Source organism: Acanthaster planci, linkage group LG16, assembly GCF_054643075.1.
Source record: "Acanthaster planci isolate LZ-2023a linkage group LG16, COTS_SCS, whole genome shotgun sequence".
Classification (NCBI taxonomy): Eukaryota; Metazoa; Echinodermata; class Asteroidea; order Valvatida; family Acanthasteridae; genus Acanthaster; species Acanthaster planci.
The window spans coordinates 12,119,038-12,145,474 of NC_141792.1; the positions used below are offsets into that span (position 1 = coordinate 12,119,038).

Here is a 26,437-nt window from a genome sequence, read left to right on the forward strand (position 1 = left end):
TGAACTGTGTGCAGGAAACCAGTCAAGATGGCGGCGTCCATGGTCAGCGATTGATTCGTTAAACTGTTTGTTGTAATTTGATATAGCGCGTGCTGAGAAACCACCTTGACCCGGGGGCAAGGGAAACTGAGCCTCACAAGTACGTGGCATTAGGAGTAACGTGATGATTGACCTCGCAGATTTTGGCTTGCCTGGAGAAAGTGCTACGTTGGCAAAGTCTGTTAAGTCCACACCACACTGTTATTATGCGATGTGAGAGCAGTCGAACGTCTTCACGTTGCTTCCTCTTCGACGCTTCGTAGGCCTCCAACTTACAAGCTAATGTTGCACATACATGTAGTTAGACAGCAGTAAAAAAAAAGATCGGGTCTAGTGAACAGAAAATATATAGGCCTACTAAATTAGTAGAAGTGCTCAGTAGTAAAAGGACCAGTTTATGCGGTAAGGAAGGAAGTGTTCATTCCATTAGTCTTAAGATTTAATGTTACTAATATGTCAAAGTTTTCCTTTGGCCATCTGTTAACACTCCTAGACTAACTCATCTGACCATGTTCATTTATTTCCCTGAGAATCTATGATTTTTTCATGTTTCCCTTCCTTTAAGCATTGTCATTAGTATATATAGGTTAGGCTAATGCGGATAAATGAAGTAACCATTCATTGCCTCGTCAAGACATTTGTTAGTACATGTGGTACGTCCCAACTATAGCATCAGTCCCAGTCCCCACTATAGTTGGGACCGGCCCAACTATAGTGCTATAGTTGGGCCAGCGCAACTGCAACACAGAATGTCAGAAGTTCAATTTGTACATGTTCCCATTGTTTGTGCCAAAGTAATTTGGTTACATTATCAACTTGTGCAGTTAGAAACAAGGTTTGTACAGATTAACTATTGGTATGCAGATGAATTATGTCAGGAGTGAAGTGCATAAATTTGGAGAAAGTTGAAAAAGTTTCAACAGAAATTGGCCAGCAATAACAGTTGGGCTAGCCCAACAGCAGCACCATAGTTGGGACTGTCCCAATAAATATCTGATGTCTGATAAATCACAGTGTTTTTGAGTGATGCCCATGTTTTGGAACTCTTTCCAGGATGAGTTTTGAAACAAAATTCTCCATGTTAAGTTTTCAAAAAGTGACTAATCAAGTTTCATTGGAAATTCGTACCATCTCTAAGTGTATCAACATTGCCAGCTCTTAATTTTGATGTTTTGTTTCAGAAATGGAATTTGAACAGAGCTCTGTATGGTGACACAGGTTTTCAGTGTTGACCTAAGGCTGTTCAAATAAGGAGTCATCTACTACGAGTCCAGCTAACAAGCCAAGGTACACTCTACAGAGTTTCCCCAAAGATATCATGAATGTTAAAAGATATTGGTAGTTGTTGCACTTCTTGTGTGTTAGGTTTGAAACTAAACTCCGGAATATGCAGACCCCAAACTTTATGGAGTTAGTGAAAACAGGTGATGTAAGAAAACACACCACGTATTCTACAGGTTTACCTTTTACAAATATGTACTTCACTCCATGAGACAATTTCCCAGTTGAAAATAAAATTCCCCTCAATGAATAATTCTTAATGTTGTTTTCTTCCAATAACAGGTCTGAGTAGAACATGGGTAGGCAGACAAAATCCGGCATGGCAAAGATCGTGTTTATTATGCCCGTTGTCTTCATTCTCTTCATCATTTATATCATCTCAACATGCAATGATGGTTCGGGTAGCCAGCATGCCAAGCCAGTGACGTGTGAGCCGCGCCAGCCCAACCGTAAGGATGGGCCAAAAAGTGCCGTTGCTCCCCCGCGGCCCAAGAAGAAGCTGTCGGCATTCCTGGTGGTCCTAATCATGACAGGCCCACAGCTGGTGGAGCGGCGCTACACCATCCGGGAGACCTGGCTGCAGAAGAGTGGTAAGGAGGTCATGGCCAAGTTTGTAGTGGGCACAGCGGAGCTGAAAGAATCTGACAAGAAGATGCTGGACGCCGAGCAGGCTCGACACAAGGACCTGCTGTTCCTACCCTCACTGAAGGATTCCTTCGGCTCGCTCACGAACAAGCTGATCCAAATGCTGACGTGGCTGGACCAGAATGTTGACTTCCAGTACATGCTGAAGGCAGACGACGACACATACGTCCGACTAGATGCGATGGTGAAAGAACTGAAGAGTAAGAATAAGGAGAAGCTGTACTGGGGGTTCTTTGATGGGCGAGCTCACGCCCACCGCACCGGGCGGTACGCTGAAACAGACTGGGTCCTGTGTGATCGGTACTTGCCGTACGCCATGGGTGGTGGGTATGTGTTGTCGTCTGATCTGGTTAGCTTCATTGCGAATAATGCCCCGTACCTAAAGAGGTACCACGCCGAAGATGTCTCGGTTGGCTCCTGGCTGGCAGCTGTGGACGTCAAGCGAGAGCACGACCCACGATTCGACACTGAATTTAAATCCCGCGGCTGCCGCAATGTCTACATCGTCACGCACAAACAGACGATACAAGACATGAGATCCAAGTACCAGCAGCTGCAGACCACTGGGAAACTCTGTGCCAAAGAGCAGCAGTTCAGGCTATCGTATGTCTATAACTGGGACAAGGTACCCACCGAGTGTTGTGAACGGGTGGAAGGGGTACCTTAAGAAAGATAAGCAGGACCCCCCCTTCCAGCTCTTGAAGGGTCTGCCAAAACTTCGCCCTTTTCTTATTCTTTACTGAACTGCTCATTGGCAAAAGTAAATCAAGTCACAAGTTGTCAGAACTTGCCAGGTCTCTCGTCAGAAGCTATTCAAATGAACTGTAGCCAAGACATTCCATAATCATCGTCCATCCTTTGTAACTTGTAACCAAACTTACAAATGAGTTTGTGGATTGATTTTGACAAACCAAGTCTTGGAATAGGGTTTTTCTGTCTGTTTTTTGTAGTCTTCCAGCATTCCATTTTTGTAAAGGGTTGAACAGAACACTGCCATGAGGGGGAAGGCAATATTAAGGTCGGGGGAGATGTACATGTCGTCGTCGTTAATGTGATGGTTGTCATGTCTCTTGCCGCTGTTTTCTGACCATTACACAACAGGGTCCCTGCCGTACCAAAACACGACACAGTTAGTGGTGAAATATGGTGCCAGATTCTTGCCGTGAACAGAAGTCATGTGGTGAATGCACATTTACATCATGTGGAAATAGTTTTTTTTTTGGTAACTTGTTACGTTTGCCATCATTTGGTAGCAAGGACATAAAATGTGTACATGTATGTATGTCAAATAATTTAGAAATGAATTCCTTTTTGTTGTTTTTCTTCATTGATTTTCAGGCTTGGCCATTGGATAGTTCAGCATTAAAAGAATTATGCACGTTTTTTGTAATTAAAGTAAATTTATATGCTATGTAAACTGATGGTCAAACAAACCAGACACTTCATTTTGGTTCATGATATCGCTAAGTGAAAGTGTTCCGTTTAACTTCCAAACGAGACTTCATTTGACGAGTTGCATCAAAGGATACGTTGGACAGTATTGTAAAAGTCTGTTGTATACAGAAAGCTACACGTTCTTGCCATTTTGGACTCATTCAACTTTGCTTAATTTTGGTCAGTAAAAGTCTTTAACATTTTGTAGTTCGTAGTTTTTTGGGTTTTTTTAAAGTTTTTCAAAGCTGTTGTTTAAAAATGCCAACTCTGAAGAAAAAGTACCTTTATATGCAGTACAAATATTTTAAATAGAAATGGTTCTTTAACACCTTAACTTTCCCGTTGCTTTTTCTTGCCAACTCAGCAAGCTACCACTGCCAAGTTTTGAAAATGAACTCAGAAGCACAAAGTATCTGCAAGTAAAGGGCTGATGTTTTTTTTGTGATCGTGCAACATTCTCTACAGCAACCTGACATCGTCATGCGTATTGAATGTATTACAGTTTGTCAAAAGTATTTGGATGGGAAGAAAGTCAGTTTGTTACAAATTCATTATTTGAGAAGGGGCATTCGTTTGGTATCGGTGTTTCACACTTCTAGGAAACATCTAAAAAGTTCTGATGTTGATTAGAAATTTTGGTTGTGCTGAGAAAAATCAGAAAAGAGTGCTTCAAGGTGTCTCCAAATTTGACGCATTTCTGTTCGGTATTTCTCAGTGTCAGATGTTCAAGCAAATGACGCTGAAAGACTCTGAACTTTTTTAAAATCGAAAACGTAAAATAAGAACACTTTATTGGAGATTGTCCTGATCTTAAAATTTACAACCGTTATCTGAAAATTCAACAAATCATGCAAATCTAGGATGGCATAAATTTGTATGAAACTAAATTACTCATTTACAAATTGCACCATACGTGCAAAGGTTAGCACAATCAATATTCATGTTTACAAATGAATCTGACATTATTAGACAGTAAATCCTGGATTTCTGATCGCATTAAAGTGGTCAGATTGTATACATGATAAAAAAAGTATGCGTCTTTTACAAAAGAAATCTTGCATACATTTTCATCACCACACAAGACAAAAAAAGGAATGATTTGAAAAGAAACACACAGAGAACAAAAACAAAGAGAAAATATTGACACATGTAGCATTCGAACCTTTGCCTCTGCATTACTGTAAGGTGCCCCGTCAAACAACCAATTCATTCTGTCAGGTATTGACGATCTCAAAAATTCACCAATGTCTTTGAGGATTTTTCCAGATCTTGGCATTGTCTCTGCCTTTGCCTCTGACACAAACAACTCGAGGCTAATAATGTTCCAACTTGCAAAGGAAACGTGTACTCCCGTCCATGGATCAACTGCATATAATTTCAATGCACCTCTGGCAAAATATGAGGGTTTTTTTTATCTTGCTGAAAATAATGGTGAAGGGTTTAAGGAGGATGGAATCTGGCAATGCACAGAATACAGACAAAACTAAGATCTGGAAAACCGTCTTGGAGATGCTCCTCGAGAGCCAGGCAACCCGTACAGACAGTGTGGTCATGTGGGATTGTGGCCAAGTCGTGAAGTCTCTGAGTTGAGACAGCTGGTGATCACTCACACAGGATACAGCCTGCTTTTTCCTTTGTGAAAAATAATTTCAATTGAAGTGTAACTTGATCAAAGGCTGCTGAAACTGCTTCATAAAAAAATAAACGTACTGCACAAAGCCAGAACAAGAAGTACTCTTTCAAACAAAACAATATGGACTCTTTGTTCCTTAAATTTGTATTCTACAAATCTGGGGTCCGACGTGGGACAATTTTCCGTCCCTGTTATGCCTGGCAAGGGATATATCACTGAAACTGTTGTTATTTATTTGGCGGATAATTTGCAGTACTTATTCAATCTTGGACATTGAAGAATGAGTTCTAAACATTAAAAAAAAAAAATCATAAGCCAGCTGCAACAGGGACAGGGACAAATTGGACCCCAAATTCATTGAAAATAAATACGATTCCAAGCACTTTTTAGGCTAGCTAGGTGACCCTCATACAAATTCCAATATTATTTGCAAATACTGCTACGCTAGTATTTTTTCAAGCTGTTCTTTAAGATGACAAACCAAGAAAGATAAACATGATGATGACGGTGCACACCTGAGTTTGGGACTACATGTCTATGCATGCCAGGGCTCTACTAGCAAGGATTAGTTCCGAACAAAAGCATGGCGTGGTTTGGGTCCAAAACCAGTAGCCATGCTTGGACCATGTGTTTACCAATAATCTCATCAAATTCAATCACTTTCCCCACTTGAAAAAAAGAAAATAAACGTAACTAGATGACTTTCTACAAAGACAAGGTGGGCTCAAATGTAATCATAATCCTTAGGTGACTGACAAGTCAAACTAGGACCCTAACCTGTCAAACTGGAAACTAGAAGTGCTGGTGAGTTATCAGAATGAAATGAAGTGTACAACCACAGTCAGATTGAGCCTGATTTTTTTGGGAGGGGGGGGTTCCTGCAGGAAGGAATATAAATGCTTAGCTCAAGCTTTTTCCTTCCCCAATTTTTGCAGGTGCACTGGGCACATATCTCCACCCCCCCATCAACAGACGAAGTTCCCACATTCTTCAACTGACTACTGTACCGATGATGCCACACGTTGTTTACGTGTGTCCTTTCCCCTGGTGCTCAGAGGACCGTGAGCCCCCACTGGCTCCGGAGGAAAGGTCGGCACACATAAAGTGTGACGTCATCAGTACATAGGCCTATTAACTACAGTGTACACACGACACAGCACAAGTGACAAGACATAAGAGTGTGCTACCGTGCCAAAAAAATACCAAAATGAATGAAACCTCCCCAAAAACAAGACAGCTGCAATGTGACCCAAACTGAAAGCGTGAGGAAAATGTAATCAAATACAGAATTCTGCTTCAGAGTTTCAGCTGTAAGGAGTGCATTTGTAGTTGGCAGATTGGAGCAGATGTCTCTTGAATCTGCTGGGAAAAAAAATGGCCTTTGAAAATTAACGGTGGTACAAATGGCATCGCTATCAATACCATACTTCGTGCAATTTTGTGAGCGTGAGTGACAAAGCCACACCCAAGTGTTGCCAGTGGAAAGATCAAATTCCTTTAACTGGTTGCTTTTTTGGACCAGTCTGCTGACCTTAGTGGGCTCTGTGCAGATTTTCGCCCACTACTGGTAAAAATTGGGTCAAACCATTCTGGCACACACTGCACACATCTTTGTCATGGCACCCTCATGGGGGGTGCCTGCCCTTGATAATAGAAACACAATGTATGCGCCTCAGTAAATTCAACAAATTTTCATTTCAGAGTACTCAAGTGAAAGAAAGGCAAGCGCCGTCACTTTGCTTGAGTGTGTGGGCATCAAAGCGCCCTCGTCCATAAGTGCAGAAACCCTATGTGATCAAAAGGGGCCAGCTTCTTGCTCGCTGAAAAAAAAAAATGTCCCGGTTTTGACAAAACTGACAAAACAAAATCGAAACTGATTACTCAAATAATCTCCTCAGAATTCGTCGTGGACGTTCCTGCCGTAATTATAGAGCTTGCTGCCCACGAAGACGTAGTAGTTACTCAGAACTTCCCTGGGGGAAAGTTTGTCATCTCCGTTCTCGTCAGCGACCCCAATGAGATGGCTGGCTTCTCCCTCGGCATGCTGTCGATTCCTGGGATTTACGTAGACCTGGAAATAGAATGGAGAGAGTCAGAGAACACAGTCTGATTTAATGAGCAGTGAAAACGCGGTTTCCAAGATTCTGTACTGAGCATTTTGATGATCCAGTTCTTATAAGCTTTCTTTCAAGGTACCCGATTATGCAAGAAAAGCTAAGACTCACAAGTTCTAGGAAGTCTTTCTGAGAAACTCATGAAATGCTCCACAAAGTGAACAAGTCTGAGATAGAAACTCAGTGATGCCTCTTGTGGAATATCTATACTATGATGCTCTACTTGGATTATTGCCTAATTGGGGACACACAACCCATTTAGGAATAGCCTGGGAACGCTACCATTCCAAACGGGACATTACTACTGGGCCCACACTGAATCTGACCATACATCCCTTAGAGGAACGGTCGAACATTTACAGTTTCTTTCAATTTCATTTTCCATATTCCTGCACCTCTAACTCCTTGGCATCACAGACACCGTCGCGGTTAAGGTCCATGTTCTCCCTGAACTCCTTGATGCGTTCTCGCACCCACTCATCTTCCTGGGCAGCCTTCTCCAGCTCCTGGCTGCTCAGTTGAGGCAGGGAGACAAACTCAGCTAGCGTCAGCTTGGCATCGCCGTCCGAGTCTGCCCACGAGAAAAGCCAGAACAAAGCCAGTATGTCAGCGTGAAATTACTGCTCACGGACTGCAACTCCAACTGTAACTAATAGATGTAGTTGGTGTCAGTCCAACTTGAAAATACAAATGACACCTCAGCTTTTCTGCACTGTTAGTAATGTTTGGACTACAAAGCAAGACGGTTTGCAACCAATTTAGAGTTCAGTCTATATAACAACTGTTTCTCCAAGAAGAAGAATTTAAGGTTGGGGGGAATTTTTCAGCTGTTTCATAATTCAGCCGTTCCCCATGTTCCAGGCATTTGGAATTTATTTCTACAATTTTTTAATCTTTTGAACGGTTTGCAGACAATTAAGACATTTTAAAGCCCTAACTCAAAGGACATTTTTGTACAATTTTTGTACTTGGTGAAAATCAGTTCAACAAGCCGCTCCTAAACATCACATAATCAGTTGTCAGACGACTTTTTAGGATTTGAGGATTCTTAAAGGAAAAAAACACAACAACTCACCAAAGTCGTGCAGGAGTTCGTCCACCAGTAAGTTGAGCATGGACTTGCAGTGTTCAGGATGCAAGAAGGCTAGGAATTCCTCCTGGTTTAAGATGTCGTCATCGTCTTCATCTGCCCGGCTCCATCGATCCCGGTACACCAAGTAATCCTCTGTCGATTCCAAGAAAACGATGGGTACATCGGAAATATGAACCACCATCCGAAAGCCACTCAAGGAAGCAGTAGGTAATTCTGATGTTTGACAGTACCACCCCCCCTTCAAAGTCTACAGAAAGCTTTGGTAAGTCATGGGCAATAACAGCTGCGGAACTTCCCTGAACATGAACAGTAGAAGCTGAGCTACTTCAGGGATATGACGTTACCTACTGCACTTGAGCCTGGTTTTGGACCATCCCTAACAACACGTCTTATACAATTGAGCTTATAATGTGGCACTTCCTGGACAACACCCTGATGACAGTATGGTGCTGTAGAGCTCATAGGTTAGAGGTCATAGGTCATTTGCTCAAGTACAGATTTAAGGGAACCTCGCAGGTTTCTTACTGGTTTAAATGGGTATTGTTTTTTTGGTTTGATTAAAAGTACGGATTGGTTTTCCAAGTACCTTCATCTTGACCCTTCAAAGCACCTGTCTCTTTCTTGAGTTCCTCAAAGGTTGCCTCCCCGTAACCTCTCTGCTTCAGAAACTGTTTACGATATTCGTCCCAATGGATCTTCCCTGTGAATATGTAACACATCATTTCACTGTGAGCAAAAATGGTGACTCTTGTTTCAGTGGATAACATCAAACACTTCTTTGTTGTTTACATCTGAAAAAAATTTTTTCTAATCACAATGAGTTACCATCGGAGTCTGTGTCAACGAAGGGGAAGATTTTCTTGCTCGCCTCCAGAGCCTCTTCAAAATGCTTTTCTGTCTGGAGAGAGATCCATTCTGTCAGCTCTTGCAGGTCCAAATATTCATCTTTGTTGCTGTCCGCTCTGCAACCCGATAAAAAAAATTACCCCAAACAATAAAAACTTGCAAGTGTTTCTATATATGAGGTTTTTCCTTCTGTAGACTTAATTCTTTGAAACATCATTTCACACTTCAAAAGCCTTCTGAAAACGTATGAAGGGCCGCAGAAACTTTATGACGAAGGTTTCATTCCAAGATTCCAAATGGCTGAAAACAACACACGTTCAGCTGTAAGCAATGATACAGAGCTGCCTAGTACGGCGAAAGCTTGTACAGTGCAAACTGTTTAGGAGAGAACAAAAAATTGTGATATTGATAAGCTGAGAGATGCCAACTTGAACCCACAAATTTAGTAACAATGCAGGTACTTCTCTGCAGCACTCGGGGGGGGTCAAAGGTTCACATCCTGGTCTGGTCTGGTGAACTTTCTTTGTCCATTATAAAAATTGCACAATTAACAAACCACACTCACTTGGAAAATATCTCCATCAGTCTCCGTTTTCCTTCCCTTTCAGGGATGTTCTCAAAATCGGCATGATCGGGGCCCAGGAACACTTCCTGTTTGTATTCCTTATTCAGTTCCCCGCCCCGCATAAGCCGCACCCCATCGTTGTGGTTGGGCGGGGCCAGGTCCATCCCGTTCACCTTGTTTGGGCTCGGCTGGCCTTCCTTCATCAGCCGCACCCGGTCTCTGCGGTCGTGCGGGACCAGGTTATTGAGGGCGGGGTCCCCACTCCTGTTGTTGGGGCCCACCTCCTGTTTGTCCTTGCCCAGTCTGCGGATGACGTTGGCGTCGTAGGAGCTGACCGACAGCAGGGCAATGAGGAGAAAAAATCGAAGGCACTGCTTGCATATCGAGACCTTCATAGCTTCTCTTCTTGCTAAGGATAATTCCTGGCACTGAAGTTAGTCCAAAGTCAATACTGGATACTGTTTCTTCGGACAATTTCAAATGCAGAACAGCCTGCAAGAAAAAAACAAGGCTGACTCAACTTACCCATGACTTACCACAGTGTGCATCCCCTAGCATTCCTCCATGCATTAATTAATTAATCAGTTAGACTTTAATTTCAGTCATGCCAGTAAGATATCAGACATGCTGGATGCTAAGGTCTAATCACTACTTTTAATCAGCTAGTTTCAGCTAACAGTCCGCTAGAGTCTTTGCTCTGGGTCTTAATATTTACACATTATATATATTATTAATATACAATCATGACAATTGGCCTCTATGGCCTCATGTTATCCAGATGCGTACAAAATAGGTACAGCAGTGTTGGCTGGTAGTCACATGTGAATACATCGCAGTTCACAAAACAAGTGATTAGCCACTAAAATAATTTTATTCAAGTACACGAACTTACCTAACTCCAGGCTCGGTAATTGGTGGGAATTGACGAGATCAATGCAAACAAGATGCGGTATATTTCCGCAGCACCACCACTACCAGAGAGGAAATGTGTAAGCTGAATTCCAACGTGTCCGGCAAACTAAAGAGGGCGCCCCTCAAGCTCACCGGTCAGAAAATAAGAAACGGTCGACTTGATATTAAGTGACCAGTAAAATTCAACAGAGGTGGCCGATTTCAGTTCATAAACTGAAGTACCCCATAATGTTGATAAAGATGAAAACATGGGGAGGACTTTTGATTTCCGTTTTCAATTTCCCCTGATTACCACAAAATAAAAAATTATAAAATCTGAGTGAAGTAATCCACCCCAAAGCCCCTGTGATTGGCATCGATTTGGTGGCCGGCCATGCAGATGGTGAGATTTTGAACAAAGGGTGACATACAGCTACAAATAACAAGAATAAGTTATACCGAATACATGACTGCACATTTTTACTGGAAATTTAATGAGTGCATTCAACATACATATACAATTACATTTACAATATGATGTAACTCAATATCTAGCCGATTGCATAATACTGTATGCTGTAAATGCATATCCAAATAGTTCCAGGAAGGAACAGCCCAACCCAATAAACAAACAAGCAAACAGGTGTAAATCACTCCCCCTAACAGGCACGTGGAATTTCCCTTCTTGAAATAAAATATATCCTCATCCACTCTGACTTTTACATATTTACATTCTAGCTTAAAATCTTTCTTCTTAACTTGAACTTCAATCACTTCGACTCAATAACAACTTAATTCGGGACTATCGTGGCCTCTAGGTTTTGCTGACAAAAAATTTTCCATACATCACATGTATCTCCTCAAATTCCTTGCTCACATACTTTCAGCACGCAAGGCATCCAACATTTCCTCAAAAAAAGTCAAATGAACAGCTCTATACAATAAATGCATCATTTTCCAGATAAGTAAAATGCATATATTGCTCACCTTTATGAATGTAGTTCTTTCTTGTAATGTGTATTCAAATTATCAATACACTTTCCGTTATACCACACCTAACCGTCTATAAATTGCACTAAAATACAATAAGACTTGTACAAGTTTAGAACCGTGAAACCACAGACAAGTGTCAAAGATGCCAACTATTACAGCACATCATTCTGGAAAATGAGCTTTTTATTTCAAAGCAGTTGCAAAAGAAGTTGACGCGCGCATTGAAGTAGAAATAATGAGACGATGAAAATTTTGACCATCACCTCTTAATCTGATTGGATGGAATAAAATTGAGACTGAACACCACTAAGTTCAAAGTAGTAAACATTTGAACTTGAAGCTACGCTCTGACTGGACGGAATGAAGCATTAGATATTCCCTCCTCCTCACATCTTTTGATACTCCAATTTTGATTGGAGAATGTCAATCACATGATCATTATATGGTCAGAAATTATGTCTCAGATGTGCTTGCTTTGCTTGGATTGGACGGATTAGAGGGAACTCTTGTACTCTTGGCATTTGATCAGAAAGGATTCACAAAACAATTGCTTGGCTCTGATTGAAAAATTAGCCACGTGAGGATGTCTGATTGGACAGTAGCAGTCCTGTGACTATTCCAGTATAAGCGATCAGAAGCCAGAGAGAAACCATGACAAGAACCCAACCCACAGCACTGAATGCTGATTGGGTGATGCCAATTACATGATATGTACCCTGGGACCAAAATTCAGATCCTGATTGGACGTAGCACAAGTCATGTGATACCAGCTCTGGGAGCGTGATTGGTCAGCATCAATCATGCGTTGATCCCCTTGAGCTCGGCTTTGATCCCTTGGAAGGGGTCTTGACCTTTTTAGATTTCTTCGGGTGTTGTATTCTGACAAGGCAGTACGTGGTGGGTAGACGCTTGCCCATGAATGGAGGCTCGGTGACATCATTCACCATGATCACATACTCGGCTGTTAGAAAAGAAGAGGGCATTTGAAAAAGTTGTATACAAAATGTCAACAGCATGTAAATCTTCGACTTCAAAACAACTCTTAGGCAACATTCGAAACGTTTAATGAAGTTCGGAAATGTCTGCCCTGAAATTCCCATACAAACTAAATGCACTAGTATGCATAAAAACTCTCAAAAGATATCCAAGCCACTAAAACTGGCAGATTAAGAGTTTACTCAAAAACAAATGCCCATCCAAACCACTATCAGAGCCCCACATTTCTTACCTGGTCTTGCAAATCGTTCATCACCGTACATCTTCTCTCTCTTGATCTTGTAAGCTTTGGGATCTCGTTTCTCCAACATAGTGGCATCTATCGGCATGTCGTCTGTGGATTGAGATTTGCGATAGAAAAAGTGTATTTAAAAAAAATGTCCTTATCCCTAACAGCCTTCAATCCTTCACCTGTAGGAGGACCGAGGACTGTCAGAGATTAATCCTGCTTAAGATTAAGATCCTTTATCCATCATTTCATCAACTTGCAAATAAGATCAGTTTCCCTGAAGTTTTTTTCAGATGGGAAATAGAAGATAAGATTGCATCTCTCCTAACACTCTTTGAAATAGGAATAAATCAGCGGTGTGAGTGGCCACTTGAAATTAAAGCTGAGAACAGTAAGCAAAAAGCTGAAATGTAAAAGGTTCCTATAGACCAGGTGTACAAGAAAGCTGAAATCCTGGGTCAGCACCTAAACAAAAAAGCTGAAATCAGCTAAAAAGCTGAATTCTCACACCCCTGATAAATTTACAAGCAATGCCCTATTCATCCCCTACCCCTTAATCTTGCCCCCCCCCCAATTTTCAGGCATTAAAGAAAGACATTCACCACTGCCTGAAGTACAAAATTAGGCCCATTTAAAATGGGGGCCGTGAATGGAAATCAGGCAACCGAACAGACCAATGCACATTGGTTGACAGTACACTCCCTATAGCCCCAGCTATGGTGGAATTTGTAGCTCAAAGATATTGTCGTTCATAACACCTCACCAATGACGGTTGCTCTAAAATCTTCTTGTGTCTTTTAGTCTCTCTTTACTTCACTGAACTTCGGTTTTCTTTTTTTGATACTCCTCTGGTTTTCTGGTCTTATTTGTCAATTTTTAATGATTGTCAACTCTTAAAAAGTGTATACGCTACACATAGTTAGACCAAAGTGCATAAATTTTCACATGCTGACTTTATAATAATTCTTACCAGTAACCAATAGCAACGAAATCAAGCAGTTTAAAGGAAGCATGCAAAACAAGAAAATCAAATAGGATAAAATAAAACAAATGAGATTCAATGAGCAACTACAACTCATTCAGAAAAAAATTGTTGAAATCCAAACAGGCGAAACACGCAAGCTGCAAACGTTGCGCAAACACATCACATCCATCGACAAACTACGAAGTAACACCACAAGAAACTAATGTCACAACATGCACAGCAAGCGAGCTTTAGACTTTAGACGTGCAATGAATGAAGAAGGATGTGGTTCTGAACGTGCACTTAAGTAAAATGTGACCTCCCACGGTGTTTTCATTACATTTTCTACTTGTCTTTTGTATCTGTAAATATTATTCGCTCTCTGATTCAGTCAAGGAATGATCAGAAACCTGGAAGCTGGTGTCAAGTCCAGGTGGAAGTGGAATATCAATGAAGAAGCAATTTCGAGGACTTCAAAGTCGTCAAGGCAAGACCAGCAGGCCCAGTTAACGTGACGCATCAAACCAACATGTTGTATTCTAAACCTCAAGTGTGGTTGAACCATGAGGAGAGCCATTCTGGCAAAGTTTTCTAAACTTAGATTAGTAATGGGGGCAATTTTTGGCGTGTGCTTCACTTGAAATATTTTGCTGTCTCTATTTTAAGGTTTTTGCTCTTTTGGGATGTAGAGATTTTTGCCCAATCTGATCCCTGGACCTGAAAAGACAGTTAGTTAAATAAGGAGTCCTTTATCTAAGGAATGAAATTTTTCAGCAATGGATTTGAAACGCAGACTATAAAATCAGTGAGAAGTTACACTCAAAGTTGAACTGCAAACACAGATTCCTTCAAAGCATGGAAACAAGCATAAAATGCGAGAAATAAAAGGTAAAAGAATGGTTATAATACTGGCGATTCACAATAGTGCTCCACCAAGAGTTAGCAATGCGTTGACCCATCATAATGCGTGAAATTTGTCGACCCTTTCCAAATGCACATTGGGTTGACAAATTTCACGCATTTTGACAGGCCAACGCCTTGCAAACTCTTGGTGATGCACTATTGTGAAATGGCCGTATTGAATAAAAAAGTAAAAATATTTGACAAATTCACTGTGAGCTTCTAGTTCCTTTATGGCATTTTTATTTTTTTTTTCATGCAGGAATTAAGGCTTTACACTGAATGAAAAAATGCTTTTAACTTTTAAGCTTAAAATTTGGATGCAAAAGAATTTTTTTTCTTGTAGCGGGTGAGCAAGCAAATTGTGCATTTCAAGAATTTGTACCAGTTGGTATCAATTCTGGCAGTAAGGTCGCCGTAGAAACAGGTTGGGCACTGGCTACGGATTCGAATTCAAAATGAGGGGAAAATAGATTACGTTCCTGTGAGGAATTGAACTTCCCTGGAAAGCTCTTAAGTCATCAAAGAGTTTGAAATTCCATATGAGTTTTGTGAAAACAAGTAGAATCACCAACATCTGTGAGTTTCAAACAGGTTAAAACTAGCCTTTTGTGAGTTAAATTTGAATAAAATCTGGTACACTGAGTTATTTGATTGCACACAAAAATACCTATTTTAATTGCCCAGACTAAAGATGCTGTTGCTATACCTCGTGATTCAGGGCAAGCTTTTGCATAGCGACCACCCTCTCTGAATGGACTGGTTCCTTTGTGCCTTTCTTATCCATTGAGCACAGTGGATTGTTGCAAGGCATCTCTCATGTAACTAAGCAAAAGCTTGCCCTGAATCGCGAGGTATAGCAACAGTGGTTTCAGTATGGAGAATTCAAATTGTTATGTTCAGGTGAATTTAAAGAACTCAGAGTACCAGATTTTATTCAAAGGTCACTCGCAAAAGGCTTATTAGTCATGGGTACAAGACACTACGTTTTGTAAGGTCATTTTAAATTTTATAGCACTGCAAGCCTACCAGTAACAATTTAACCCAAAAAAAGTTTCGAAGTTAACAGGGAAATAAATAACTGTCCCCTTGGGAAGTAGGCCTTTTGAAATGTTTTCTTTTCCCGTAAAAAAAATTGTTCTTGATCTCCTTCTTCAAGTTTGTCTAAGCTCAGACAAGACACGGAACCTTGGTCCCCATGGATTCCAAAGTTCATGACTTCTAATCCAGAGGTCTGATTTTCACATCAATAACCACATTGGGAAATCTTGCAACATGAGCATTTTCTTTGAAATGAGGTTTAAGGCAGTGTCTCAATCACAACTTCTGCTGAGATTTGGGGATGTTTTAGAGTCTGAATTAGAAGTGAATGGCTCTGGGTGTTTTCATTTTGGGTTTTTTTTTCTCCGTTTGTACATTACCTACGGTCTTCCCCAGTTTAGCTCCCAGTCGTAACTGCTGAGCCAACCCCGCCGTTTTGGAATTACGAGCCTTGGTGCGGGCTTCCTCTTCCAGCATGATATCGAGCACATTGAACGGACGATAGCCAACCGGTGCCCCTGGTAGCACCAAACCCTATCGGAGGATACAAAGGAGGGTAGGGGATGGGGAAATGGGTGCGGCCCGGGTTGGGTCGACAAGATTGGATGGGCACAACACAAAACGTGGGATAAAAAAAAGTGGAACAACGGTGGATTAGGGGAGAGAGGAGTCGTCAGCTCAGACGGTGATTTGCAATAATTAACGGAGCACCAATACTAGGCTCAAAAGTCAGCGGGTTCATTGCCGGGTGGGGATGGGTGGAGTCTCGGGCAGGGCAGCATCTGGTATAGTTTAGCACTGCTAACATTATCAAAATTGTCAACCTACAAGACTAAAGCTCTGGCTAGTTTTCTTGGTCAATTCAGTACGTAAGTCCTCGGGCTGATGTGTTGTTAGTCTCGTCACATGCAAGGCTTCGTAAGGTTCAACATGCTTACCATTCAACAGTTGAAAGTGAATTAGGTGGCAGGTGGAATATGGGAGGGGCCCAAAACTTCTTACTGTCCTTTCCTTTTGGAGCTTTCCAATTGGAATTCCCATTGAGCCCAATGGCAGGACTCAGCTGCTCAGCAGATATTACGGCCGTATCTGAACCAGTTGGCTGCGGCTTGAAAGTACACACAACTCCATGGTTACTGGCTGCTGCCACCACCATAGACTCATGCATGATTTCAAGCCATAGCCAGGTAATTCAGACATGGCCCACTGCTCAACAAATTAACAAAAAGTGAAATATTCACTGGTAAGCAATCAGAAACAATACATATTGTATGGATTATTGGCTGGTAGCATGATCCTGCTAAGCAAATATTTTTCTGTGTTTAGCAGATCAGAATTTGAGATGCTCACTGCCCCGCCCCCCGTCCATCACATCCCCACCCCCTTCTATGACACCACTTTCACGTGACAGCCAAAACCTGTAAACATTTAAAATGCACAAACAGGTAAACGTTTTCAGTGGAAAACAAATATAAAAATAAACAGTAACGCCAAACTTTCAAACATCCTTTGCAAATGTTGGCAAACACTACCCAAGTCAAGAGTAGTAAACCTTAAACAAAGTGGTCATACATGTACTTTGTATTTGTGGTTAAAAAGTTACTTGCTGGAGAATCAGCCTGAATACTATGAACAGATATGAAGAAACACTGCCAAAAACAAACTAGGATGCCAAACGAGAGGAACAGAGCACTGAAGTGATCATCTAAAATGTTCCTGAGGTGAATCCAACTAGGATGAAGGAGAGGCAAACTACAAAGGAAAGAACAGGTTAAAGAGGCAGCTTAATTGAGCCACAAAAAAAACTGAAAATTTCACGAGTGCTGTGAGCGGCTAAACTGTGCTTATTGCAAGCGCGGTGAACAATTTTTTTTCTCTCTCTCTGAGACCTGCCAATTGTTAACATAGCTCTGGCAGAACACTAGGCAACTGTAGCTACAGCACAAGGCAAAAACTTGATTTTCAAATGCAACTGCCACACTTGTTTGAAAACCAGGACCAAATCTTACGGTGCAGTTTTCTGTCTGTCATTATCCATTTGGGGTAAATCACAACCAGCAATATGACTAGTCTACGTAATATAACTTGTTGAAGCAAATGTTCAGAACGGCCAATTTCATTCAAATTGGTTTTGCATACTATGAATTTTTGCAGGTGCACCATAACCTTTAGTCCTTTAATCCTTGGCTGTATCAAACCAGGTTACTGCATTTAACTTGGTTTAGGGCATAAACCATAACCAGGGTTGGCCGCAATCAAACCTTCCGCTCGTTTATTTCCCTTGCCACTGGTTTTGAGTTTGGTTTTGGTGCCGCTCCGTGACCGCTGGTCACCCGACAAGCTTAGGTCGGAGTCCTCCTTCACCGGGGAAATAGCGTAGGGAAAGGAAGATGAGGAGACGCCGGGGAGGATGAGATCCTACAGGTTGAAAAAGTGCTAGTTAGTACTGGCACCAATTTCGGAGAGCTGCTAAGTAAAGGAGACGGGTTACCGGCCAAAGTGCTATGGAGACTGTGTTACTGGAGACTGGTAATCGGCTAAAAATTGCAACAAAATTGGTTGAGTCATTTTCTCTTCTCAGTAGCTCTCTGAAATTGGACCCAGCGACTTGCTGACCCGTTGGCTACAGGGAATTAGTAAAACATGTCTAGAATGATCAAGAGAGTTTGAAAGTTCTGACGGTGGAACATTAGGATAAACTAATTCTACTAGTTGAAGAAGAAGTGCTAGTCAATACACATACATATAGTTGAGTACTTGGAACTTATGACAGAGGTTTGTACATAATCTGGCAAGGTTCAGAACACAACTTTACCACAGTTTCAATGGTGGCATGCCGGCATGTCACTTGTTAATGAAGTACAATGGAATGTGTCAGAGTCACCAAAAGTACTTGTTAATGAAGGTTTATGTAACGACGTTCTCTGGGTTAAGATAGCTAGTGGTTTACAAGGAAGTAGTCTGAACATACAAGTGGATTCTTTCGGGCTGACTATTAAAGCAAAACATCTTGGTGACAGAATACCTAGTCCAGCTCACTTGTGATATTCTGTAGGTTAGGACTTGTTGGCCCTAACTGATGTATGGAAGGAATAAAGGCTGTAAAGTTGAAGAAGTACTCGTTGATGGTACACACTGAGGAAAGCAGGAGGTTTACTTTAGTGTTTTACTGAACTTTGATTCATTTAGGTACAGCCAAACCTCGTTAACAAGAACACTGTAAATACCAGATTCCTCTTTTTTTAGGTCCCAATCTTTTGTTTTTCAATGGTTTCTTTCCTGATAATACAAGGTTCCTGTTATGGCAAGGTAATTTGCCAAGTCTGAATGACCTTTTATTAACGAGGATTCACTGTATCTAGTTCTGAAGTGACACTCTGTGTGTAAAGTGCATGGGACAGGAGGAAAAAATATCAAACTAGTTGAATTAGTGTTAGCTTTCGTAGGATGGCCTTTCAGTATTAATATATGGATAAGAGTTAGCCACAATTCACTCATACACTGTCCATTATCATAGTATGTCCATGCAGATCTGATGGAAAACTGTCAGTGGCGGTGTAACAATTATTCAAAGGGGAGGGGGGAGCTGGGGATGCTCTCAAGGTGAGCAAAATAAAATCAACATGCAGACAGACAGCCTGACAGACACACAGACTGAGCTACCTTGAAGCTGGTCCGTCCGTTCTCTGTTTTCTGGTCGCTGATGGGGGGAGGTACCGGTGACGTCTCCTCTGCCAGATCTGCTGTGCCCGTTAACTGTTGCTCGGTCACTACGGAGCCATCGGCTGCAGTTGCTATGGTAACGCATCCAGAAGAAAAAGGAAACCAGTGAAGCATTCAAACTTAGGCATCTCCCATGCTGCTTTCTCAGGATAATTAAGCACCATACACCACACCTCAACAGGTATTGCATGTTTTAGGAGCACCATACTGAATTTCAAAAAGCACAAATTTCATGGTCTGCCCTACATGTAAGTAATGTCGAGTTAGAAGGTCAGAGCTGAACGTTATTTGTTTGTAAATGCTAGACTCCTTTACCAGGCACTGATTCTGCTGCCTCGCTGCCAGACTGGGGTGTGGGCTCAGTGCCCGTGACATCCGTCACTGCACCCTCGTCTGTTTTGCTGGAATCTGGTTTGGCCGTCTCGTCGGCGGCTTCGCTGGCCGGGTGGATGACTACGGAGTGGATTTTAAAAGAAATTTGATTGTGAATAACAAGATGTAAGTCTTGCAGTATTTTTTAAAAAACTTTAAACGGAATGGTCAATTGGATAGGATTGAACGTGGTAAATTGATGACATTAAAAAACTCTGCAATGGTATTACTGGACAGAGACGATTTTGTAATTTCGCTTTTGATATTTCAACCATGTTACCTCATTCATTGAAAGTCAATTCATTTCATTTGAAAAAATGTGGATAGAGGCACAATTGTGAGCTGAGATAACTTCTCCCAACTTAAAGTTTATATTTATATAGCGGGTGTATACATCTACCAAATACACCACTGCTGATCTAACCATCTACTTCAAAGTAATATTTTTGGTTTTGCAACGCTTAGAATCGGAAGCCTGGCACTGAGAGTCAGCCAAGATTTGGGCTACAAACAGCTGCTTTCTGTAGCACATGAAGCCCAAGCTGCTACGTTTACCTTCAATCTGGGGAACATGCTCTGGTTCTTCGGGAATGGACGCTTCGACAGTTGTACCTTCAGTCAGCGCCGTAGACGGCTTAGGCACGTAGCCGTCTAGACAATACTTCTCCTCGATGTAGCTGTACTCAGTCAGAGGGTAGGCAACGACATCGTACCCACTGCATATAAAGGGAAAAATAACAATGAACTCTGTTCCAGTGGTCAGTGCAGTGCACATGAAGTTGTTAAGCAATAAATCTTTGCTGAGCGTAGGATATATTTGCTTAGCAAAAATGGCAAGCTTTGTAAACCTCTGAGACTGGTTCCCCAGTTTATCATTGCTGGGTGCGTTAATTTGGTAAGCAATGTTTTTCTGCCAAGCAGCTCTTTGAAATCCGGCCTGGGGTACTTAGGCCCCATCCAAACTACTTGGCCGAGGCGTGAAATTACACACAAAACTATGGTAGTGACTGCAGCCACTTCTTATAGAGTTGTGTGTAATTTCAAGCCGTAGCCAATCAATTCAGACTTGGCCATAAAAATCTGTCAGTCAGAGTCTGTAGGTGTGATTTTGAATGGAAAATGTAGGTGTCTGCAGAGCTGGACAGATAGTAGTGAAAGCGTTTTTTAGTCGTTGACTGAGGAGAATAAGGTTAGCGGTAAATTGTTTGTGCTTACTACGGTGTTGGTACTGGCTTCTCTTCCATGTCTTCGATGAGGTCGAAGAGGGGTGAGGTCTGGCTGGGTGTGTAGTGGCGGAACCCAGCGGTGATCTGCAGCAGGCGTCCATTTTCCTGCCTGACCGTCTCCCCGCTCTCTGACTGCACCTCCACCTCGATGCCGAAAGAGGTGCCCTGGTACATATCCAGCTCAGGGTCGGTCATGATGACGATCTTCGCTGCCTCACCTTTGGGAAGGCAGGGCGAAACTGTACTATTATCTTTGAGGACTTGAGAAGGTGGGGACATATCGTGAGCTGTTAAGTCACATCGCTGCCCGAAATCATTTTGTCCACTAGCCATTACACAGCTTAAAGTTTTGCGCAGTTAAGTCAGTAAGGTTATAAATCAGGCTATTTTGGTTGGTGTTTCAATGACGAACTTATTTAAGAGACTACAATTTTATTTCCTGATGATTTGCTCGTACGACACAAGGCAGCATTTACCTGCCGGTCTGCCGTTGATCCACATGCCTTCGTATGTCATCCCTGAGCTGTGGAGCATGGTGCCTTCTCCATTGTAAAGGTCATTACGCCACTGACCCTGTTGATACCAGACGGGGGAAAGGAGTGTGAACAGGGCATTAATGACTCCGGTATCACTTCCATTAACCCTAACACTCCTCAATTCTTCACCTGTTGGAGGACTGAGGAGTGTTAGGGTTAAGTATTTTGTAAGCAGGGATGTACAGAGAGGGTCTATCCTTCACCGTATGATTGGAGAATTAAGAACAGAATCACATAAGTGTGGATTCATAAAGACTATTCTACAATTTGCGATCAGCAATTCCTTCGTTTGACACAAATACTGGTGTACTGGTGAAGAGACTGTTGGTTAGTGACTGAGTGGTACCCGAAACTGGGACAGCTATAAGGAAGACCCATCAAAAGCTTTTTTGTCAGCTAAGCTCCCTGGTGAGTTTGGGGGCTCCAGAATTGACTTCTGCCCTGAGATCAATGATAAAAATACAGCCAGATATGTAACTGGCATCAAAGTTACATGTAGGTCTTGGTCTTTGCATCTGCAAATATCCACAGCTCTAAAAGAGCCTGTTTCCAGCATGGCCCATCTGTTGGAGACCTTTGCAAGCATCTTACATCATAAATTGTGGCGTCTAAGCACCGGAGTTCCCCACTGCCTTGCCTCATCCCTTTGATCCAATCACCGATGTACACATCGCCGTTACTGTAGAAATACAAAAGAAAAATCCCCATCACCAAAATCACTTTTACTGGCCCTTAAAAACAGAACGAAATCGGAAAAGAGGAATGACTAATTTTTTGTGAAATTTTCCCATGTCTGAGCTGAGCATACGCTTCACAGGATTTGTCTCAAGAGCTTCACTTGATTTCGAAAGAAAGAGTTTTTGTCAAATGGCCCTTATATACCACTGCCGAATTGGCCTTGCTTTCAGTACTGCCGTGCATAGAGATCTGCACTGAGACGGAGGGGAGGGTGGGGCTAACGACTAAAGTGGGAGGCACATTCATAAAGTTTACTGACGGCATTTTGTTTGACTTACTTATAACGCTGTGAGCCTTCGCCATGTTTCTTGTCATTGTGGAAAGAGCCTTCGTACACAGCACCGTCGGACTGTTTTAGAATGCCACGACCTGGGAATCCAGCAGAATTGATCAAGCAGATTTTATATACAAAGCATCAGCCGGGAACCACGTATAAGCAAAATGTACCACATGACATTACAGCCAGTAACCTGTTCTTGCTAAGCAAATTCTTTTTACACTGGGCATATTTCTGTGTTTTTATATGCAGTCGCATGGAACGGACCTTATTCGGGCACTTTTACCTTCTCGCTTATTGTTCAAGAATTCACCCTCATAGACGCTGTTGTCGGCATATGTCATCACCCCGTGGCCATTCATCTCTCCATCCGCGAACTGGCCAGAGTAGGTGACCCCCGATGCCCACTTCCTGAAGCCATGACCCTCTATCTCTCCGTGGATGAACTCTCCCTCGTAATAGCTACCATCGCCCATGATGAGTTTCCCGTGCCCTGAACAATGAGATCAAGAGGCCAGTGAAACAACGACATTTCTACCAATTTGGCAAAGGTCTGACATGAAAGCATTTAAACTACAAACTGCTTTAAGTGACCTGAAACAATCAATTCCAAACAGCTAGTGGGCCAGTTTTGGTCTTTCTACAGGGACCTGATGTTGCCAATGTGCCTTATAAGCAGAGCTTCACTGATCAGCCTACTTTTGTAATGCTTTTCTGTGTAATAACAATCACTTCAAATCCAAGTCCATTCAAAGACTGTTTTCAAGAGCTTGACCTCATTAAGAGTGCCCATATGCATGGGCAACGGGGCGATATTTCATACAATATCTAGTCCACACCACTTTGACTTGGAGCACAGGGAGTTGCCTCTAAATAAATCCTCACTAAGGTCAAATTTACTTTAAGTTTTGCAACAGTTCTTTGCTCACTCGGATGACAGCAAAAGAGCCAGAAAGTGAATAAACTGAATCCAGAAAGTAGGCTTTTTGAGGGGGAACCTACCATGTTTCTTTCCTTCTTTCCAGTCACCTTCATAGCGGAAGAAGCTGTTGGAGTATTTATAGATCCCATAGCCTGTGTAAATCAATGCAAAGCATTTCAAATCAACTTGTAATCATGAAAACTTAACCCTTGTTTACTAGTACTCTCGCCAGCTTCTTTGTGCTGAAATCTGTTGCATAAGAGGTTTCAATAACATTTTAAGAACATTGCTATAATTCTAGTTAAATCTTCCTCCAGAATTTAGTGGTATTTTCTAGGGAATTAAGAGTTAATTTGTAGAACATAAACATGATAGGCGTAAGTGTGTTTTCTGATATTTGTTAAAAAGTGAGAAAAGATGTACTAATTTCTTAATATTTTAGAGCGTACAGCTGACTTACGTTAAAAGTACAATATCTAGGCCCTATAACATTTTAATAGCCTGAAGTGTCATGAACCTTGTTCTTTTGATTATATAAGGATGGTGTTTTGCTGTTGTTTGTTCAGCAAAAGCCCTTTATTTTCATGCTGGTTAAATTTGAAATTATTCCCACTCAGTCTCAGTTTTGTACTCCTAAAGTTAGTTGGTGAGTTTGACCTACTGTAGTCACGGCCATGATGTAGGTGAAGCAGGATGGAGCAAGGAAATTGGGTCTTTATACCGTAGTCGGAAAGAGTGCTACGGACAACACTTGATGCCCCTGTGAACAAACCTAGACTTGTCCGAAAAAGACTCGTATTTTTCTAAGTTAAGTAGGCCTAGCCTAAATGCTTCTGAATTTTCTCAGCTAAATTTCACTTTGGGAGACACTTTCCGATGGCTGTTAACACATTTCAAGGGAAAATTTCTGTTGTCTGAAGGTAGGGACATGCATAAATGAGTGAGGGCGCTGTTCATTTGGAAACTCATTTTATTAAACAGGAAATTGTGATTAAGTTGTCTTTTTCTGCACGCTCTAGCTCCTCTATTTCATTTCCAATTTCAAAATTTTTGAAATTTCAAGTGAAGCCAGCATTTAATTCATCAAAATATGGCATCAATGAGAACAAAGATTTTATGAAAATATGAATTTTAAGCTTTTCAGTCAAAATACACTCATTTTGGCCTACAAACCTAATCACAGTTTTCTCTGCATTACACATGCGCAAAATACATCCCCAAACTTTCTTTGCTTTCCAGAGTCCGATGGAATCCAACCTTATGTCAAAATATTTCTTATGACATCTTCCCAAACCAAGATCACTTCCAAATGAAAGCAAAAATATCATGGCTGAAAATTTATGAGCTTCTCTAACCTAGGGTCTATGAAAATAATGGACGTGATGGAACTTTTCCCCTGTAGTCCACAAAATTCAATGAAACAAAGTTTTCTTAGACAAAAGGAGAGTCATGCCAAAGTTGACCACGGGACCTATCAGTGATGGGCCCTACATGCCCATATTGACCAGGCTAGACCTACGACTACGTACGCGCAAGAGAATGGCCATGAAGTTCATCATCGATGACGTTGTTGACAATCAATCAGTGTCATTGTTGATGTTTCAACCGGTCCACGGTCAAAATTTAATACAGATCTTTTCACGTTTCAAAAATAATTTAAAAAGTCATGATATAACCATGGAGAAATAAAACTATGGACAGAGGCCTACGTACGTATGGACACCACTTGACACTGTGTTTTCTGACTAGGGCCTTGCCTAGGCTAAACGACTTTGTTATTTCCCTCCTACGTTGAACTTTTCTGGACAAGTTTTTGGCTTTCTGACGGCTAATAAGTCACTTACTGGCGTCTGTATATGGAACTATTCCTATCATCATTAATACAAATGCATTCTGTAACACTGACAATCATACGCACCATCCCTAAGCTGCTGTTTGGTTTCGCCGATGTATCGCTGCCCTTTCGACACAGTTTTCGACGCCATTTTACTACACAAGCAGCACCGACGCGTTTTGTAACGCCGGTTCTGAGTGGTCGGAGTGGCAAAAATAAGCGAATACAAATCACTTTGACATACAGGTCGGGCCCTTAGTCCTTGACAACGGAAGGGCTAGGGATGTACGAAAGGGGGCGGGGGCAAGTTTATTAAGAAGGGTGGAAATTACTTCTCGCTGAACATAAGTTCCTTTGGCAAATCGGTTTTGGTTTGAGGGAAAGCAGGATCGCTTACTGAAAATGTCTAGCTCAAGCACCGTGCTAAGCTTCGTTTTCTCTGATTAGTTGCCCAGATGAACTTTAAATGTAGCTTGTGTAGGCTAACTAAAATGAATTAGGGCGTATATAAAATGTTTGATTCATGTTTTTCTAATTAATGTGCCTTCTGTAGTAATTCGGGGGATTCCTCCTTTTCTTTGAAAACATGAAACTTTTAATCACGAGGCTTCGACATATCCGCACCTGGCATTCCCATTTCCAGTTTTTTTTTTTCAAATGCTGTTTTTTTCCCTCAGAGCATGGGGTGTCAAAAAGTCTGATTGGAGGCTAACATGAATATGGAATTAAACAATCCAGGAAGTATTAATCCCAACACATGGATGACATTCGAACTGATTTGGGAAAGCTCATTCCACCGTGTACTTCATGCTCCAACCAAAACTTCTAGGCCTACAAAGCACCTTAGCAAGCATGTTGACCACAAACCGAGCAAAGCCACAAGAAATGCACTCATTCTTTGTTAGTCTTTACATCACCCACAAGGAAAGAAAGGCAACTTTCATTTTGGACAAATGGTTTCGACATAGTAGTGCCTAGTAGTGTATGAAGTGTGCTTATTGGAGGTAGGAAAAGGCTCTCCATGCTTTAGTGTGGCTGGCTTGAACTAGTTCTGTCGGACACGGATTGTCCAGCAGGTCATGTACTATATTTAGCTCGCAGTATCGGTGATTACAACATCCGGGACCGGTTCCTAGCGGTGTTGA

General features: G+C 41.7%; 3 protein-coding genes across 8 annotated transcripts; 1 reads left to right on the top strand and 2 right to left on the bottom strand.

Moving 5' to 3' along the window:
• Window positions 1–2: 2 nt before the first annotated feature.
• LOC110979066 (beta-1,3-galactosyltransferase 6-like) lies at window positions 3–5,130 on the top strand. Of its 2 annotated transcripts, none has more exons than XM_022234566.2 (3): window positions 3–441; window positions 1,221–1,326; window positions 1,603–5,130. In XM_022234566.2, the coding sequence occupies exon 3, from the start codon at window positions 1,616–1,618 to the stop codon at window positions 2,630–2,632; it is 1,017 nt and encodes a 338-aa protein (XP_022090258.2). In that variant the 5' UTR covers window positions 3–441; window positions 1,221–1,326; window positions 1,603–1,615; the 3' UTR covers window positions 2,633–5,130. The 2 variants fall into 2 exon arrangements, with proteins under 2 accessions (XP_022090258.2, XP_022090259.2); XM_022234567.2 differs by having other exon boundaries at window positions 5–139.
• A 769-nt stretch (window positions 5,131–5,899) lies between these two features.
• sdf4 (stromal cell derived factor 4) lies at window positions 5,900–10,684 on the bottom strand. Its single transcript, XM_022234564.2, has 7 exons — window positions 10,543–10,684; window positions 9,651–10,142; window positions 9,065–9,201; window positions 8,826–8,939; window positions 8,222–8,371; window positions 7,542–7,717; window positions 5,900–7,103 (listed from the first exon to the last, which is right to left on the bottom strand). Exons 2-7 carry the CDS (start codon window positions 10,043–10,045, stop codon window positions 6,927–6,929), a joined length of 1,149 nt encoding a protein of 382 aa, XP_022090256.2. The 5' UTR covers window positions 10,046–10,142; window positions 10,543–10,684; the 3' UTR covers window positions 5,900–6,926.
• A 320-nt stretch (window positions 10,685–11,004) lies between these two features.
• On the bottom strand, window positions 11,005–25,514 carry morn1 (MORN repeat containing 1). Of its 5 annotated transcripts, none has more exons than XM_022234397.2 (14): window positions 25,377–25,514; window positions 23,539–23,610; window positions 22,823–23,029; window positions 22,538–22,628; window positions 22,113–22,200; window positions 21,462–21,558; window positions 20,975–21,203; window positions 20,315–20,475; window positions 19,703–19,840; window positions 19,328–19,458; window positions 16,045–16,198; window positions 15,009–15,062; window positions 12,763–12,864; window positions 11,005–12,495 (listed from the first exon to the last, which is right to left on the bottom strand). In XM_022234397.2, the coding sequence occupies exons 1-14, from the start codon at window positions 25,441–25,443 to the stop codon at window positions 12,329–12,331; spliced, it is 1,758 nt and encodes a 585-aa protein (XP_022090089.2). In that variant the 5' UTR covers window positions 25,444–25,514; the 3' UTR covers window positions 11,005–12,328. The 5 variants fall into 5 exon arrangements, 3 of the variants coding, with proteins under 3 accessions (XP_022090089.2, XP_022090091.2, XP_022090090.2); XR_015427967.1 differs by lacking the exon at window positions 11,005–12,495 and adding an exon at window positions 17,926–18,082 and having other exon boundaries at window positions 12,783–12,864; XM_022234399.2 differs by lacking the exon at window positions 15,009–15,062.
• Between the last annotated feature and the right edge of the window lie 923 nt (window positions 25,515–26,437).

What these genes read in the sequence shown, in the direction of transcription:
- morn1 (XM_022234397.2), bottom strand. Translation starts at nt 25,443, where the DNA reads ATGGCGTCGAAAACTGTGTCGAAAGGGCAGCGATACATCGGCGAAACC. An exon ending in GAAGGCTCACAGCGTTATAA is followed by an intron (nt 22,201 to 22,537) that starts GTAAGTCAAACA and finishes GTATTTCTACAG; the next exon opens with TAACGGCGATGTGTACATCG. An exon ending in GCCAGAATTGATACCAACTG is followed by an intron (nt 12,865 to 15,008) that starts GTACAAATTCTT and finishes CTCAATCCACAG; the next exon opens with ACGACATGCCGATAGATGCC.
- LOC110979066 (XM_022234566.2), top strand. Translation starts at nt 1,616, where the DNA reads ATGGGTAGGCAGACAAAATCCGGCATGGCAAAGATCGTGTTTATTATG.
- sdf4 (XM_022234564.2), bottom strand. Translation starts at nt 10,045, where the DNA reads ATGAAGGTCTCGATATGCAAGCAGTGCCTTCGATTTTTTCTCCTCATT. An exon ending in TTTGAAGGGTCAAGATGAAG is followed by an intron (nt 8,372 to 8,825) that starts GTACTTGGAAAA and finishes TGGAATCGACAG; the next exon opens with AGGATTACTTGGTGTACCGG. An exon ending in GTGATGCCAAGGAGTTAGAG is followed by an intron (nt 7,104 to 7,541) that starts GTGCAGGAATAT and finishes TTCTATTTCCAG; the next exon opens with GTCTACGTAAATCCCAGGAA.